The sequence below is a fragment of the Oncorhynchus kisutch genome, linkage group LG14 (genome assembly GCF_002021735.2).
Source record: "Oncorhynchus kisutch isolate 150728-3 linkage group LG14, Okis_V2, whole genome shotgun sequence".
NCBI classification, from domain to species: Eukaryota; Metazoa; Chordata; class Actinopteri; order Salmoniformes; family Salmonidae; genus Oncorhynchus; species Oncorhynchus kisutch.
In genome coordinates, this window is record NC_034187.2 from 2678882 (window position 1) to 2696583 (window position 17702).

Consider the following 17702-nt stretch of genomic DNA (forward strand, 5'->3'; position numbering starts at 1 on the left):
CACTCTAACCACTAGCCTACCTGCCTCCTCTACACTCTAACCACTAGGCTACCTGCCTCCTCTACACTCTAACCACTAGGCTACCTGCCTCCTCTACACTCTAACCACTAGACTACCTGCCTCCCCTACACTCTAACCACTAGGCTACCTGCCTCCTCTACACTCTAACCAGTAGGCTACCTGCCTCCTCTACACTCTAACCACTAGGCTACCTACCTCCTCTACACTCTAACCACTAGACTACCTGCCTCCCCTACACTCTAACCACTAGGCTACCTGCCTCCTCTACACTCTAACCACTAGGCTACCTGCCTCCTCTACACTAAAACCACTAGGCTACCTACCTCCTCTACACTCTAACCACTAGGCTACCTGCCGCCCCTACACTCTAACCACTAGACTACCTGCCGCCTCTACACTCTAACCACTAGACTACCTGCCTCACCCCACACTCTAACCACTAGGCTACCTGCCTCCTCTACACTCTAACCACTAGGCTACCTGCCTCCCTACACTAACCACTAGGCTACCTGCCGCACCCCTACACTCTAACCACTAGGCTACCTGCCTCCTCTACACTCTAACCACTAGACTACCTGCCTCACCCCACACTCTAACCACTAGGCTACCTGCCTCCTCTACACTCTAACCACTAGGCTACCTGCCTCCCTACACTAACCACTAGGCTACCTGCCGCACCCCTACACTCTAACCACTAGGCTACCTGCCTCCTCTACACTCTAACCACTAGGCTACCTGCCTCCTCTACACTCTAACCACTAGGCTACCTGCCGCACCCCTACACTCTAACCACTAGACTACCTGCCACCTCTACACTCTAACCACTAGGCTACCTGCCTCCTCTACACTCTAACCAGTAGGCTACCTGCCTCCTCTACACTCTAACCACTAGGCTACCTACCTCCTCTACACTCTAACCACTAGACTACCTGCCTCCCCTACACTCTAACCACTAGGCTACCTGCCTCCTCTACACTCTAACCACTAGGCTACCTGCCTCCTCTACACTAAAACCACTAGGCTACCTACCTCCTCTACACTCTAACCACTAGGCTACCTGCCGCCCCTACACTCTAACCACTAGACTACCTGCCGCCTCTACACTCTAACCACTAGACTACCTGCCTCACCCCACACTCTAACCACTAGGCTACCTGCCACCTCTACACTCTAACCACTAGGCTACCTGCCTCCTCTACACTCTAACCACTAGGCTACCTGCCTCCTCTACACTCTAACCACTAGGCTACCTGCCGCACCCCTACACTCTAACCACTAGACTACCTGCCACCTCTACACTCGAACCACTAGGCTACCTGCCGCACCCCTACACTCTAACCACTAGGCTACCTGCCGCACCCCTACACTCTAACCACTAGACTACCTGCCTCCTCTACACTCTAACCACTAGGTACCTGCCGCACCCCTACACTCTAACCACTAGACTACCTGCCACCTCTACACTCTAACCACTAGGCTACCTGCCGCACCCCTACACTCTAACCACTAGACTACCTGCCTCCTCTACACTCTAACCACTAGGCTACCCTGCCGCCTCTACACTCTAACCACTAGGCTACCTGCCTCCTCTACACTCTAACCACTAGGCTACCCTGCCGCCTCTACACTCTAACCACTAGGCTACCTGCCTCCTCTACACTCTAACCACTAGGCTACCTGCCACCTCTACACTCTAACCACTAGGCTACCTGCCTCCTCTACACTCTAACCACTAGGCTACCTGCCTCCTCTACACTCTAACCACTAGGCTACCTGCCTCCCCTACACTCTAACCACTAGACTACCTGCCTCCTCTACACTCTAACCACTAGGCTACCTGCCACCTCTACACTCTAACCACTAGACTACCTGCCACCTCTACACTCTAACCACTAGGCTACCTGCCACCTCTACACTCTAACCACTAGGCTACCTGCCCCCCCCACACTCTAACCATTAGACTACCTGCCTCCTCTACACTCTAACCACTAGACTACCTGCCGCCCCTACACTCTAACCACTAGGCTACCTGCCTCCTCTACACTCTAACCACTAGACTACCTGCCTCCTCTACACTCTAACCACTAGGCTCCCTGCCTCCTCTACACTCTAACCACTAGGCTACCTGCCTCCTCTACACTCTAACCACTAGGCTACCTGCCCCCCCTACACTCTAACCACTAGACTACCTACCTCCTCTACACTCTAACCACTAGACTACCTGCCACCTCTACACTCTAACCACTAGACTACCTGCCACCCCTACACTCTAACCACTAGGCTACCTGCCACCCCTACACTCTAACCACTAGGCTACCTGCCTCCTCTACACTCTAACCACTAGGCTACCTGCCGCCCCTACACTCTAACCACTAGACTACCTGCCACCTCTACACTCTAACCACTAGACTACCTGCCACCTCTACACTCTAACCACTAGACTACCTGCCTCCCCTACACTCTAACCACTAGGCTACCTGCCACCCCTACACTCTAACCACTAGGCTACCTGCCTCCTCTACACTCTAACCACTAGGCTACCTGCCGCCCCTACACTCTAACCACTAGACTACCTGCCACCTCTACACTCTAACCACTAGACTACCTGCCACCTCTACACTCTAACCACTAGACTACCTGCCTCCCCTACACTCTAACCACTAGACTACCTGCCTCCCCTACACTCTAACCACTAGACTACCTGCCACCTCTACACTCTAACCACTAGACTACCTGCCACCTCTACACTCTAACCACTAGACTACCTGCCTCCCCTACGCTCTAACCACTAGGCTACCCTGCCGCCTCTACACTCTAACCACTAGACTACCTGCCTCCTCTAAACTCTAACCACTAGGCTACCTGCCTCCTCTACACTCTAACCACTAGACTACCTGCCTCCTCTACACTCTAACCACTAGACTACCTGCCACCTCTACACTCTAACCACTAGACTACCTGCCTCCCCTACGCTCTAACCACTAGGCTACCCTGCCGCCTCTACACTCTAACCACTAGACTACCTGCCTCCTCTAAACTCTAACCACTAGGCTACCTGCCTCCTCTACACTCTAACCACTAGACTACCTGCCTCCTCTACACTCTAACCACTAGACTACCTGCCACCTCTACACTCTAACCACTAGACTACCTGCCTCCCCTACACTCTAACCACTAGTCTACCTGCCTCCTCTACACTCTAACCACTAGGCTACCTGCCACCCCTACACTCTAACCACTAGACTACCTGCCACCTCTACACTCTAACCACTAGACTACCTGCCACCTCTACACTCTAACCACTAGACTACCTGCCACCTCTACACTCTAACCACTAGACTACCTGCCACCTCTACACTCTAACCACTAGACTACCTACCTCCTCTACACTCTAACCACTAGACTACCTGCCTCCTCTACACTCTAACCACTAGACTACCTGCCTCCCCTACACTCTAACCACTAGACTACCTACCTCCTCTACACTCTAACCACTAGGCTACCTGCCGCCCCTACACTCTAACCACTAGGCAACAAACAGGTCACTGACCATCTCGAATCCCACCGTACCTTCTCCGCTGTGCAATCTGGTTTCCGAGCCGGTCATGGGTGCACCTCAGCCACACTCAAGGTACTCAACGATATCATAACCGCCATCGATAAAAGACTGTACTGTGCAGCCGTCTTCATCGACCTTGCCAAGGCTTTCGACTCTGTCAATCACCATTTTCTTATCGGCAGACTCAGGATAATAATACTCATAATACCTAGTACATTTAATGTCTAAATTGTTTTATGTATTATGTGGGTTGAACACTGAACAACACAGAATAATCAATAAAAGTCCCATGATGGTAGTGACCTGACCATTACTGATTATCACTAATTAACATTCATTTATTCACATTACTTTAATAAACTATTTCAGTTGTTGTGTATATAACTTTAGTTTTATTTGATGACTTTATTTCATAATCATCTCTAATAGAGCCGCTGTCTGACCAAAATCACTATTTAGTATTTCTTCAAAGCAAATAAATACTATGACTGTCACTTAGATCAGGTACTATCAGGTAGAGATACCTGGTGAAGCAACAGCTGCTCTCTATATGTCTTTACAATCTCGTTCTGCTGTCTCTTCTGTAGCAGGCGTAAAAGAAACAGACCAGACAAGTAGATGCGCTATGGATTATGGTCATTGTAGTTAATTACCATGATTTATGCACTAAACTATGTAGAATATTAGCCTGTTGGAAACTACAACTCCCTACTACATTGCACAGTTCAGTCTGGATCTGATTTATCTCTAGAGAAACTACAACTCCCTACTACATCACACAGTTCAGTCTGGATCTGATTTATCTCTAGAGAAACTACAACTCCCTACTACATCACACAGTTCAGTCTGGATCTGATTTATCTCTAGAGAAACTACAACTCCCTACTACATCACACAGTTCAGTCTGGATCTGATTTATCTCTAGAGAAACTACAACTCCCTACTACATCACACAGTTCAGTCTGGAACCAAACACTCTTGCAAAGCCGTTACGCACCTGTATTAATTTAAGTCTGAATCCCAACTACTGAGAAGTTCTTAGGAAAGGTTAACAATTCCTACGTCTGAATAGTCCCCTAACAGATGGGAGTAGGTTTACAATTCCTACGTCTGAATAGTCCCCTAACAGATGGGAGTAGGTTTACAATTCCTACGTCTGAATAGTCCCCTAGCAGATGGGAGTAGGTTTACAATTCCTACGTCTGAATAGTCCCCTAGCAGATGGGAGTAGGTTTACAATTCCTACGTCTGAATAGTCCCCTAGCAGATGGGAGTAGGTTTACAATTCCTACGTCTGAATAGTCCCCTAACAGATGGGAGTAGGTTTACAATTCCTACGTCTGAATAGTCCCCTAGCAGATGGGAGTAGGTTTACAATTCCTACGTCTGAATAGTCCCCTAGCAGATGGGAGTAGGTTTACAATTCCTACGTCTGAATAGTCCCCTAGCAGATGGGAGTAGGTTTACAATTCCTACGTCTGAATAGTCCCCTAGCAGATGGGAGTAGGTTTACAATTCCTACGTCTGAATAGTCCCCTAACAGATGGGAGTAGGTTTACAATTCCTACGTCTGAATAGTCCCCTAGCAGATGGGAGTAGGTTTACAATTCCTACGTCTGAATAGTCCCCTAGCAGATGGGAGTAGGTTTACAATTCCTACGTCTGAATAGTCCCCTAGCAGATGGGAGTAGGAATAACAGCAGATTTTAAATGGTTTCAAGGTCCTATTCAGGAAGACGATGCCCCACTAACCTCCTGTCATCCCCGTGACAATGGAGGCGATTCCCGACGCTGGCGCTCCTCTCAGCCCGTCCATGGTCATCTTTGATTGGCTGTTCAGACGCTGCTTCAGATCCGCCTTCTCCGACTCCAATTGGTCGATATCAGCCTGCAGCGCGTCCATGGTCTCCTCAAACTCCCTACAGAGGAAATAGACATCTGTTATAAAAACTGATTCTAGATCAGCCTGATTGACAATGACCCCTCTATAGTAAGGATGAATGGTGATCAATCAGCCAAACTGGAGCAATATTGGGTATGACAATACTATCCTACATATTCTCTCTATACCAGGGTTCTCCAACCCTGTTCCTGGAGAGAAACCCTCCTGTAGGGTTTAACTCCAACCCTGTTCCTGGAGAGAAACCCTCCTGTAGGGTTCTCCAACCCTGTTCCTGGAGAGAAACCCTCCTGTAGGGTTCTCCAACCCTGTTCCTGGAGAGATATCCTCCTGTAGGTTTTAACTCCAACCCTGTTCCTGGAGAGAGACCCTCCTGTAGGTTTTAACTCCAACCCTGTTCCTGGAGAGAGACCCTCCTGTAGGTTTTAACTCCAACCCTGTTCCTGGAGAGAGACCCTCCTGTAGGTTTTAACTCGAACCCTGTTCCTGGAGAGAAATCCTCCTGTAGGTTTTAACTCCAACCCTGTTCCTGAAGAGATACCCTCCTGTAGGTTTTAACTCCAACCCTGTTCCTGAAGAGATACCCTCCTGTAGGTTTTAACTCCAACCCTGTTCCTGAAGAGAGACCCTCCTGTAGGTTTTGAAAAAAGATGCTAGCTAGAACCTAAAATAGTTTTCCGGCAGTCCCTCGTAGGAGAACCTAAAAGAGTCCATAGGTTCTCCAACGGCCAAAGAACCGTTTTGGAACCCTTTATTCGAAGAGTTTATGTTGCAGACATGAGGTTTCTCCTGGTCACGTGATGAGGTACCCCCGCCTGCGATGGTATACAGTAGCTCCTGGTCACGTGATGAGGTAGCCCCGACCTGCGATGTTATACAGTCCCTTCCTTTGCCCAAGAGGGAAAGAAACTGATTTTAAAGTTGCAGGCGGAGGCTACCTCATCACGTGACCATGACCCTACACGTATACCATCGCAGGCGGATGACCCTACACGTATACCATCGCAGGCGGGGGCTACCTCATCACGTGACCATGACCCTACACGTATACCATCGCAGGCGGATGACCCTACACGTATACCATCGCAGGCGGGGGCTACCTCATCACGTGACCATGACCCTACACGTATACCATCGCAGGCGGATGACCCTACACGTATACCATCGCAGGCGGGGGCTACCTCATCACGTGACCATGACCCTACACGTATACCATCGCAGGCGGGGGCTACCTCATCACGTGACCATGACCCTACACGTATACCATCGCAGGCGGGGGCTACCTCATCACGTGACCATGACCCTACACGTATACCATCGCAGGCGGGGGCTACCTCATCACGTGACCATGACCCTACACGTATACCATCGCAGGCGGAGGCTACCTCATCACGTGACCATGACCCTACACGTATACCATCGCAGGCGGGGGCTACCTCATCACGTGACCAGGACCCTACACGTATACCATCGCAGGCGGAGGCTACCTCATCACGTGACCATGACCCTACACGTATACCATCGCAGGCGGAGGCTACCTCATCACGTGACCATGACCCTACACGTATACCATCGCAGGCGGAGGCTACCTCATCACGTGACCAGGACCCTACACGTATACCATCGCAGGCGGATGCTACCTCATCACGTGACCATGACCCTACACGTATACCATCGCAGGCGGAGGCTACCTCATCACGTGACCATGACCCTACACGTATACCATCTAGACATGTGTATGTTGCAGGCGGAGGCTACCTCATCACGTGACCATGACCCTACACGTATACCATCGCAGGCGGAGGCTACCTCATCACGTGACCATGACCCTACACGTATACCATCGCAGGCGGATGCTACCTCATCACGTGACCATGACCCTACACGTATACCATCGCAGGCGGAGGCTACCTCATCACGTGACCATGACCCTACACGTATACCATCTAGACATGTGTATGTTGCAGGCGGAGGCTACCTCATCACGTGACCATGACCCTACACGTATACCATCGCAGGCGGAGGCTACCTCATCACGTGACCATGACCCTACACGGATACCATCGCAGGCGGAGGCTACCTCATCACGTGACCAGGACCCTACACGTATACCATCTAGACATGTGTATGTTGCAGGCGGAGGCCACCTCATCACGTGACCAGGACCCTACACGTATACCATCTAGACATGTGTATGTTGCAGGCGGAGGCTACCTCATCACGTGACCAGGACCCTACACGTATACCATCTAGACATGTGTATGTTGCAGGCGGAGGCTACCTCATCACGTGACCATGACCCTACACGTATACCATCTAGACATGTGTATGTTGCAGGCAGAGGCTACCTCATCACGTGACCATGACCCTACACGTATACCATCGCAGGCGGAGGCTACCTCATCACGTGACCAGGACCCTACACGTATACCATCTAGACATGTGTATGTTGCAGGCGGAGGCTACCTCATCACGTGACCAGGACCCTACACGTATACCATCTAGACATGTGTATGTTGCAGGCGGGGGCTACCTCATCACGTGACCAGGACCCTACACGTATACCATCTAGACATGTGTATGTTGCAGGCGGAGGCTACCTCATCACGTGACCAGGACCCTACACGTATACCATCTAGACATGTGTATGTTGCAGGCGGAGGCTACCTCATCACGTGACCAGGACCCTACACGTATACCATCTAGACATGTGTATGTTGCAGGCGGAGGCTACCTCATCACGTGACCAGGACCCTACACGTATACCATCGCAGGCGGAGGCTACCTCATCACGTGACCAGGACCCTACACGTATACCATCGCAGGCGGAGGCTACCTCATCACGTGACCATGACCCTACGCGTATACCATCTAGACATGTGTATGTTGCAGGCGGAGGCTACCTCATCACGTGACCAGGACCCTACACGTATACCATCGCAGGCGGGGGCTACCTCATCACGTGACCAGGACCCTACGCGTATACCATCGCAGGCGGGGGCTACCTCATCACGTGACCATGACCCTACACGTATACCATCTAGACATGTGTATGTTGCAGGCGGAGGCTACCTCATCACGTGACCAGGACCCTACACGTATACCATCTAGACATGTGTATGTTGCAGGCGGAGGCTACCTCATCACGTGACCAGGACCCTACACGTATACCATCTAGACATGTGTATGTTGCAGGCGGAGGCTACCTCATCACGTGACCAGGACCCTACACGTATACCATCGCAGGCGGAGGCTACCTCATCACGTGACCAGGACCCTACACGTATACCATCGCAGGCGGAGGCTAGCTCATCACGTGACCATGACCCTACACGTATACCATCGCAGGCGGAGGCTACCTCATCACGTGACCAGGACCCTACACGTATACCATCTAGACATGTGTATGTTGCAGGCGGAGGCTACCTCAACACGTGACCAGGACCCTACACGTATACCATCTAGACATGTGTATGTTGCAGGCGGGGGCTACCTCATCACGTGACCAGGACCCTACACGTATACCATCTAGACATGTGTATGTTGCAGGCGGAGGCTACCTCATCACGTGACCAGGACCCTACACGTATACCATCTAGACATGTGTATGTTGCAGGCGGAGGCTACCTCATCACGTGACCAGGACCCTACACGTATACCATCTAGACATGTGTATGTTGCAGGCGGAGGCTACCTCATCACGTGACCATGACCCTACACGTATACCATCTAGACATGTGTATGTTGCAGGCAGAGGCTACCTCATCACGTGACCATGACCCTACACGTATACCATCGCAGGCGGAGGCTACCTCATCACGTGACCAGGACCCTACACGTATACCATCTAGACATGTGTATGTTGCAGGCGGAGGCTACCTCATCACGTGACCAGGACCCTACACGTATACCATCTAGACATGTGTATGTTGCAGGCGGAGGCTACCTCATCACGTGACCATGACCCTACACGTATACCATCTAGACATGTGTATGTTGCAGGCAGAGGCTACCTCATCACGTGACCATGACCCAACACGTATACCATCGCAGGCGGGGGCTACCTCATCACGTGACCAGGACCCTACGCGTATACCATCGCAGGCGGGGGCTACCTCATCACGTGACCATGACCCTACACGTATACCATCTAGACATGTGTATGTTGCAGGCGGAGGCTACCTCATCACGTGACCAGGACCCTACACGTATACCATCTAGACATGTGTATGTTGCAGGCGGAGGCTACCTCATCACGTGACCAGGACCCTACACGTATACCATCTAGACATGTGTATGTTGCAGGCGGAGGCTACCTCATCACGTGACCAGGACCCTACACGTATACCATCGCAGGCGGGGGCTACCTCATCACGTGACCAGGACCCTACGCGTATACCATCTAGACATGTGTATGTTGTGTTGTGTTCTTACTTCTCTTTCTTCTTGAGCAGAGTCTGAGTCTCGTCTAGTTGAGTTTGGATCTTCTCTACGCGCTCGTCTGCGTCTCTAGATGAACTGTCGAGTTTCTTCTCCAACAGACTGAGCCGAACGCTAGCCTCACTCAGCTCCTCTCCCTGAGGACACACACAAGATGGTGTCGACAGACATGGTCGCCCTGTTCCCAGCTCCTAAACAACTTTCAAGGAATTTTTGAATGTTTGTTGTTATTTCGTACATTATTTGCTACAGAATGATGTCTTAATGCCTTTATTTGCTACAGAATGATGTCTTAATGCCTTTATTTGCTACAGAATGATGTCTTAATGCCTTTATTTGACATTGTGTTGGATGATGTGTGTGATGTTTTGTGTTGTCGGGTATTACTGCACTGTTGGAGCTAGGAACACAAGCGTTTCGGTACATCAGCGATAACATCTGATAAATATGTGTATCGGACCAATAAAATAAAATTGATTTTGATTTGACAACAAACTGTAATGATCCCTGGTGATACTGTCCTACAAGGGACCCATCTCTCAATGTGACCACATAGGAAGGGTGCATTTAGCCTACAGTGTTCAGCCTTAGGTCGGGATTCAATCTGAAACCACACTGTTAGACATTTAAAAGGTAATTTCCAATTGAACCCACATCTGCAGCCTTTAATGCGGGTCTCCATGAACACGGTAACATTGCCTTAAAAAGCAGGCGTTGTCTATGAGCCAGATGGTATTAAATCCCAGCCTTAGTAAGGCTGGTTAACTCTGTGTCAGGGTGGTGCATTCATTGTTGTTAAACCATTGAGAGGTCATCAGGAAGTGTTTTAGTGTACCTTGATCTAGTGTGTTCAGAGAGGTCATCAGGAAGTGTGTTAGTGTACCTTGATCTAGTGTGTTCAGAGAGGTCATCAGGAAGTGTGTTAGTGTACCTTGATCTAGTGTGTTCAGAGAGGTCATCAGGTACCTTGAACTAGTGTGTTCAGAGAGGTCATCAGGTACCTTGAACTAGTGTGTTCAGAGAGGTCATCAGGTACCTTGAACTAGTGTGTTCAGAGAGGTCATCAGGTACCTTGAACTAGTGTGTTCAGAGAGGTCATCAGGTACCTTGAACTAGTGTGTTCAGAGAGGTCATCAGGTACCTTGAACTAGTGTGTTCAGAGAGGTCATCAGGTACCTTGAACTAGTGTGTTCAGAGAGGTCATCAGGTACCTTGAACTAGTGTGTTCAGAGAGGTCATCAGGTACCTTGAACTAGTGTGTTCAGAGAGGTCATCAGGTACCTTGAACTAGTGTGTTCAGAGAGGTCATCAGGTACCTTGAATTTGAGTGACTTCTTGAGCTCCTTGATGACTGTGTCTCTGTCCTCCAGCTTCATGCCCAGTCCTTCTGCGTCTGTGATCTCCGCTCTGAGGGCTGTGGCACGCAGCTCCACCGGAGGAAGTGTCTGGGAAGGGACAAGGAAAAACACAACCACATCAACCAATCAAAAAGGGACCAACACAACCACATCAACCAATCAAAAAGGGACCAACACAACCACATCAACCAATCAAAAAGGGACCAACACAACCACATCAACCAATCAAAAAGGGACCAACACAACCACATCAACCAATCAAAAAGGGACCAACACAACCACATCAACCAATCAAAAAGGGACCAACACAACCACATCAACCAATCAAAAAGGGACCAACACAACCACATCAACCAATCAAAAAGGGACCAACACAACCACATCAACCAATCAAAAAGGAACCAACACAACCACATCAACCAATCAAAAAGGAACCAACACAACCACATCAACCAATCAAAAAGGAACAAACAACCACATCAACCAATCAAACTTCATAGAGCACAGTTCCAACAAACAAAAATGCAGTTCAAAGTGCATAACATAATAAACTAATAAAAATGAATATATCCATGTTTTCCAGTTCCAACTAAACATGGAGGACTGACACAGACCAGTATGTTAAACCGGAGTCTAACATCGGGGACTAAGACTACATAATGTACAGTCAAGATGTTGCTGTTGATAGAGTATGTTGGTGGTGTCTCTCTGATACAGTACCTACAGTCAAGATGTTGCTGTTGATAGAGTATGTTGGTGGTGTCTCTCTGATACAGTACCTACAGTCAAGATGTTGCTGTTGATGGTGGTGTATGTTGGTGGTGTCTCTGATACAGTACCTACAGTCAAGATGTTGCTGTTGATAGAGTATGTTGGTGGTGTCTCTCTGATACAGTACCTACAGTCAAGATGTTGCTGTTGATAGAGTATGTTGGTGGTGTCTCTCTGATACAGTACCTACAGTCAAGATGTTGCTGTTGATAGAGTATGTTGGTGGTGTCTCTCTGATACAGTACCTACAGTCAAGATGTTGCTGTTGATGGTGGTGTATGTTGGTGGTGTCTCTCTGATACAGTACCTACAGTCAAGATGTTGCTGTTGATAGAGTATGTTGGTGGTGTCTCTCTGATACAGTACCTACAGTCAAGATGTTGCTGTTGATAGAGTATGTTGGTGGTGTCTCTCTGATACAGTACCTACAGTCAAGATGTTGCTGTTGATAGAGTATGTTGGTGGTGTCTCTCTGATACAGTACCTACAGTCAAGATGTTGCTGTTGATGGTGGTGTATGTTGGTGGTGTCTCTCTGATACAGTACCTACAGTCAAGATGTTGCTGTTGATAGAGTATGTTGGTGGTGTCTCTCTGATGAAGTACCTACAGTCAAGATGTTGCTGTTGATGGTGGTGTATGTTGGTGGTGTCTCTCTGATGAAGTACCTACAGTCAAGCCGTTGCTGTTGATAGAGTATGTTGGTGGTGTCTCTGATACAGTACCTACAGTCAAGACGTTGCTATAGTTACCGTGATCTGGGGTCTATCTGCGTCGTACTCTCCCTCCTGCATGGCGGTGGCCATCTTGTTCATGGTTGCTATGACGATGCAGCAGGACTGGCGCAGGCACCCATAGGGGTTAGAACCTTGAGTTCCATAGATCTGGAGACAGAACAGACAGGTTAGATATAGGGGTACTGTATGTGTGTTTGTTTGGTTTTTACTATACTTGTGGGGACCAGAAGTCCTAACAAAGATAGTAAAACAAGGAAAATTCGGGACATTTCGTCGGCCCCCACAAGGAAAAAGACTAGCGGTTAGGAGTTAAGTGTAGGTTAAGGGTTTGGAGTTAAGGTTCGAGAAAATATGATTTTGAATGGGAATCAACTGTTTGGTCGTATGTATGTGTGTGTGTGTGTGTGTGTGTGTGTGTGTACTACCTGCTCTCCAGCCTTAAAGGCCACGTCCTCTAGTTTGAGTGCGGAGAGTCCCTCCTGCTCCCCTAGATGGGCAACCATCTGCGCCCCTGCAGCCGCCACCTCCTGCAGCACAGCCACCACCCAGGTCAGGTGTTTCCTGCAGTCCAGCAGAATATCTGCCACCTGGGGGAGAAAAAAAACACAGAGACCACATCAGATCACACCTGGGGGATCAAACAGTCCGAAGTCAGCTACTTAAATAACATGCTAGCTAAAGTTTCTAGCAAGTCAACATGCTAGCTAAAGTTTCTAGCAAGTCAACGTGCTAGCTGAAGTTTCTAGCAAGTCAACATGTTAGCTGAAGTTTCTAGCAAGTCAACATGCTAGCTGAAGTTTCTAGCAAGTCAACATGTTAGCTGAAGTTTCTAGCAAGTCAACATGCTAGCTGAAGTTTCTAGCAAGTCAACATGTTAGCTGAAGTTTCTAGCAAGTCAACATGTTAGCTGAAGTTTCTAGCAAGTCAACATGTTAGCTGAAGTTTCTAGCAAGTCAACATGTTAGCTGAAGTTTCTAGCAAGTCAACATGCTAGCTGAAGTTTCTAGCAAGTCAACATGCTAGCTGAAGTTTCTAGCAAGTCAACATGCTAGCTGAAGTTTCTAGCAAGTCAACATGCTAGCTGAAGTTTCTAGCAAGTCAACATGCTAGCTGAAGTTTCTAGCAAGTCAACATGTTAGCTGAAGTTTCTAGCAAGTCAACATGCTAGCTGAAGTTTCTAGCAAGTCAACATGCTAGCTGAAGTTTCTAGCAAGTCAACATGCTAGCTGAAGTTTCTAGCAAGTCAACATGCTAGCTGAAGTTTCTAGCAAGTCAACATGCTAGCTGAAGTTTCTAGCAAGTCAACATGCTAGCTGAAGTTTCTAGCAAGTCAACATGCTAGCTGAAGTTTCTAGCAAGTCAACATGCTAGCTGAAGTTTCTAGCAAGTCAACATGCTAGCTAAAGTTTCTAGCAAGTCAACATGCTAGCTGAAGTTTCTAGCAAGTCAACATGCTAGCTAAAGTTTCTAGCAAGTCAACATGTTAGCTAAAGTTTCTAGCAAGTCAACATGCTAGCTAAAGTTTCTAGCAAGTCAACATGTTAGCTAAAGTTTCTAGCAAGTCAACTGACTCGCAGCTTGACCACAACTACAGGGAGGAAATGGGTGTTAACGCTGACATCACAGGAGACAGCTGGACTCTCTGTTAAGTGAAATAAACAACGAGGTAAAGAGATGGGTAATCCTCCCACACCTGCCATGGAAGAGCTCTTGAATGTAACCAGTGTCCTGGAAGCAGTAAATAACCTGACAAAAGATGATAGAAGATTTTGGTTCTCAACTAAAGACAAAACACTGTCATGGTTGCACGCTTGGAGGGAAGGTCTGAAATACTTTTTCTGAGGCCCATTAACAGACAGAGCATTAATACATCCCCCCTAGCATTGGAAACACTAAACACAGGTAGTTAAATGTTTAAAGTCAGCTAACTTGACCTGATTACGAGGAGAGATGTTATAGTTTACAGTCAGCTAACTGAACCTGATTACGAGGAGAGATTTTATAGTTTTAACAAGGGCCATTGTTCTACTAACTACAGTAGTAAGTTACAACCTCTCTTGTTTACATGTATCTAATCGTTTGACTAGTATTTATTTGGTATGTTCACACTTTGTTCTTTAAATGCAAGGGGACTCAAAAACAATCTTAAAATGAAAGCCGTTACTATTTATTTTGTAAAGGGGGGGAAAAAAATGGAATTGCACTTTTCTTTAAGAGATGCAATTAAAGTGCTGAGGTCATAACGTTTCGGACTAATCAAGTGGGCGATAAAACCCCCTTCAGTCGTTGCTCCACATGTTCAGCGGGAGTCGGCATCTTGCTATATAACTGTCCAGGCAATAAGAAAGAAGAAGAGCCCAGTCATTGGTTGTGTTGAATCTGGAGAAGTCTTTTCTCATTCTGTTTAACATAGTTAAGTTATAGTAGTTATAGTTATAGTAGTTAGTTAGTTATAGTTAGTTATAGTAATAGTTATAGTTACAATAACGAACGGCAAAAAAAATAAAATAAGAACTCTTTTTGAAAATGTGTCAAATCTAAATCGAACAACTGTCAGGAAATGTTTCTCACTTATTTGCATCTCATGCTTCTAGAATTGACCATTGTTTAGTTTCTAGTGTTGTTTTAGAATGTATTTCACAAGTGGCCATGTCTGCTACCCCATTAACAGACTATGTAATTATCTCATTACACCTAATGGGGTTTGCAATAATGGCTACTGGAAGTTTTAATTCAACATCTTCTTAATTACCAGGACACGGATGGCCTTACTGTAAACTTTTACAAGCATTTCTGGGAAAACCTTAGATTGGTGGAAATCCTTACAGATTACATACTCCCATGCCATTAATGAAACATGGTGTATATAATCTTGATTCCCAAACCTGGAAAAGATCCCCAATTCACCCATCCGTCGACAGATGTTTACAAATCACAAATCCCCTTAAGGAAAGTATGGAACAATCTTTTTTTCATGACAGGAAGATTAATTCACAACAACATAAAATGAGTTTTTTACTTGAAAACAGAGACCTAATTGAGGATGCCGGCTTTTATCTTACTTTTAGAAAGACATTTGATACGGTCGAATATTAATGTAATCTTCTGGAATACTTGAATTCTTTGGTTTTGGGGAAAGTAAGTTTATAGATTTGATCAAAGCCTGCTACCAGGACATAAATAGCTCCTGTGTCATTAGCAGGTGGGCACATCACCTCATTTAGAAGTTAAACTTGGTAATTATACAAGTGTGTTCAGTTAGTCCACATTATGGAGGCTGAGATGCTGGCTATCCAGCCAAAGGTCTATAATGATATAAAAACAGCTATCTGTGCTGGGTACTGACATCTCAGTTCGCCAACTAGCTGAAGACAACACAGTTGTTAAAATATATAGATATATTTGACCTTTATTTAACTAGGCAAGTCAGTTAAGAACAAATTCTTATTTTCTAAGACGGCCTAGGAACAGTGGGTTAAACTGCCTTGTTCAGGGGGCAGAATGAAATGGTTTTTTTTTTACCTTGTCAGCTCGGGGATTTGATCTTGCAACCTTTACGGTTACTAGTCCAACGCTCTAACCATATAATATATACAACCACCAATAACCAAACCACATTATATCAGGCAGACTATAATGGTTAGGTGTGGAATGACCAAACCACATTATATCAGGCAGACTATAATGGTTAGGTGTGGAATGACCAAACCACATTATATCAGGCAGACTATAATGGTTAGGTGTGGAATAACCAAAACCCCATTATATCAGGCAGACTATAATGGTTAGGTGTGGAATAACCAAAACCCCATTATATCAGGCAGACTATAATGGTTAGGTGTGGAATGACCAAAACCCCATTATATCAGGCAGACTATAATGGTTAGGTGTGGAATAACCAAAACCCCATTATATCAGGCAGACTATAATGGTTAGGTGTGGAATAACCAAACCCCATTATATCAGGCAGGCTATAATGGTTAGATGTGGAATAACCAAAACCCCATTATATCAGGTCAGACTATAATGGTTAGATGTGGAATAACCAAAACCCCATTATATCAGGCAGACTATAATGGTTAGGTGTGGAATAACCAAAACCCCATTATATCAGGCAGACTATAATGGTTAGATGTGGAATAACCAAAACCCCATTATATCAGGCAGACTATAATGGTTAGATGTGGAATAACCAAAACCCCATTATATCAGGTCAGACTATAATGGTTAGGTGTGGAATAACCAAAACCCCATTATATCAGGCAGACTATAATGGTTAGGTGTGGAATAACCAAACCCCATTATATCAGGCAGACTATAATGGTTAGATGTGGAATAACCAAAACCCCATTATATCAGGCAGACTATAATGGTTAGGTGTGGAATGACCAAACCCCATTATATCAGGCAGACTATAATGGTTAGGTGTGGAATGACCAAACCCCATTATATCAGGCAGACTATAATGGTTAGGTGTGGAATAACCAAAACCCCATTATATCAGGCAGACTATAATGGTTAGGTGTGGAATGACCAAACCCCATTATATCAGGCAGACTATAATGGTTAGGTGTGGAATGACCAAACCCCATTATATCAGGCAGACTATAATGGTTAGGTGTGGAATAACCAAAACCCCATTATATCAGGCAGACTATAATGGTTAGGTGTGGAATGACCAAACCCCATTATATCAGGCAGACTATAATGGTTAGGTGTGGAATAACCAAACCCCATTATATCAGGAAGGGTCAGACTTTAAAGAACGTAGTTTAAGATTGATTTGGACTGTTTTAATGACATTATAAAAGTTAACTGTCTCAAATCCTTTTTGAGTAACAGTTATGCCTTCTGGCTTTGTATGTCTGGAGAATTATCCCTAGAGAAGTATCCCTGGAGAAGTATCCCTGGAGAAGT

General features: G+C 46.7%; 1 protein-coding gene across 4 annotated transcripts in view; it reads right to left on the minus strand.

The window, feature by feature from the left end:
• Positions 1-17702, minus strand: part of LOC109884295 (dynactin subunit 1) — a 110808-nt gene that overhangs the window by 15230 nt on the left and 77876 nt on the right. For all 4 annotated transcript variants that reach the window (XM_031787635.1, XM_031787634.1, XM_031787633.1 and 1 more), the window contains 5 exons: positions 13211-13372; positions 12801-12932; positions 11237-11365; positions 9915-10057; positions 5333-5499 (listed from right to left, as the gene is read on the minus strand). In XM_031787635.1, the coding sequence (XP_031643495.1) occupies positions 5333-5499; positions 9915-10057; positions 11237-11365; positions 12801-12932; positions 13211-13372 (733 nt within the window). The remainder of the gene's footprint in view (positions 1-5332; positions 5500-9914; positions 10058-11236; positions 11366-12800; positions 12933-13210; positions 13373-17702) is intronic.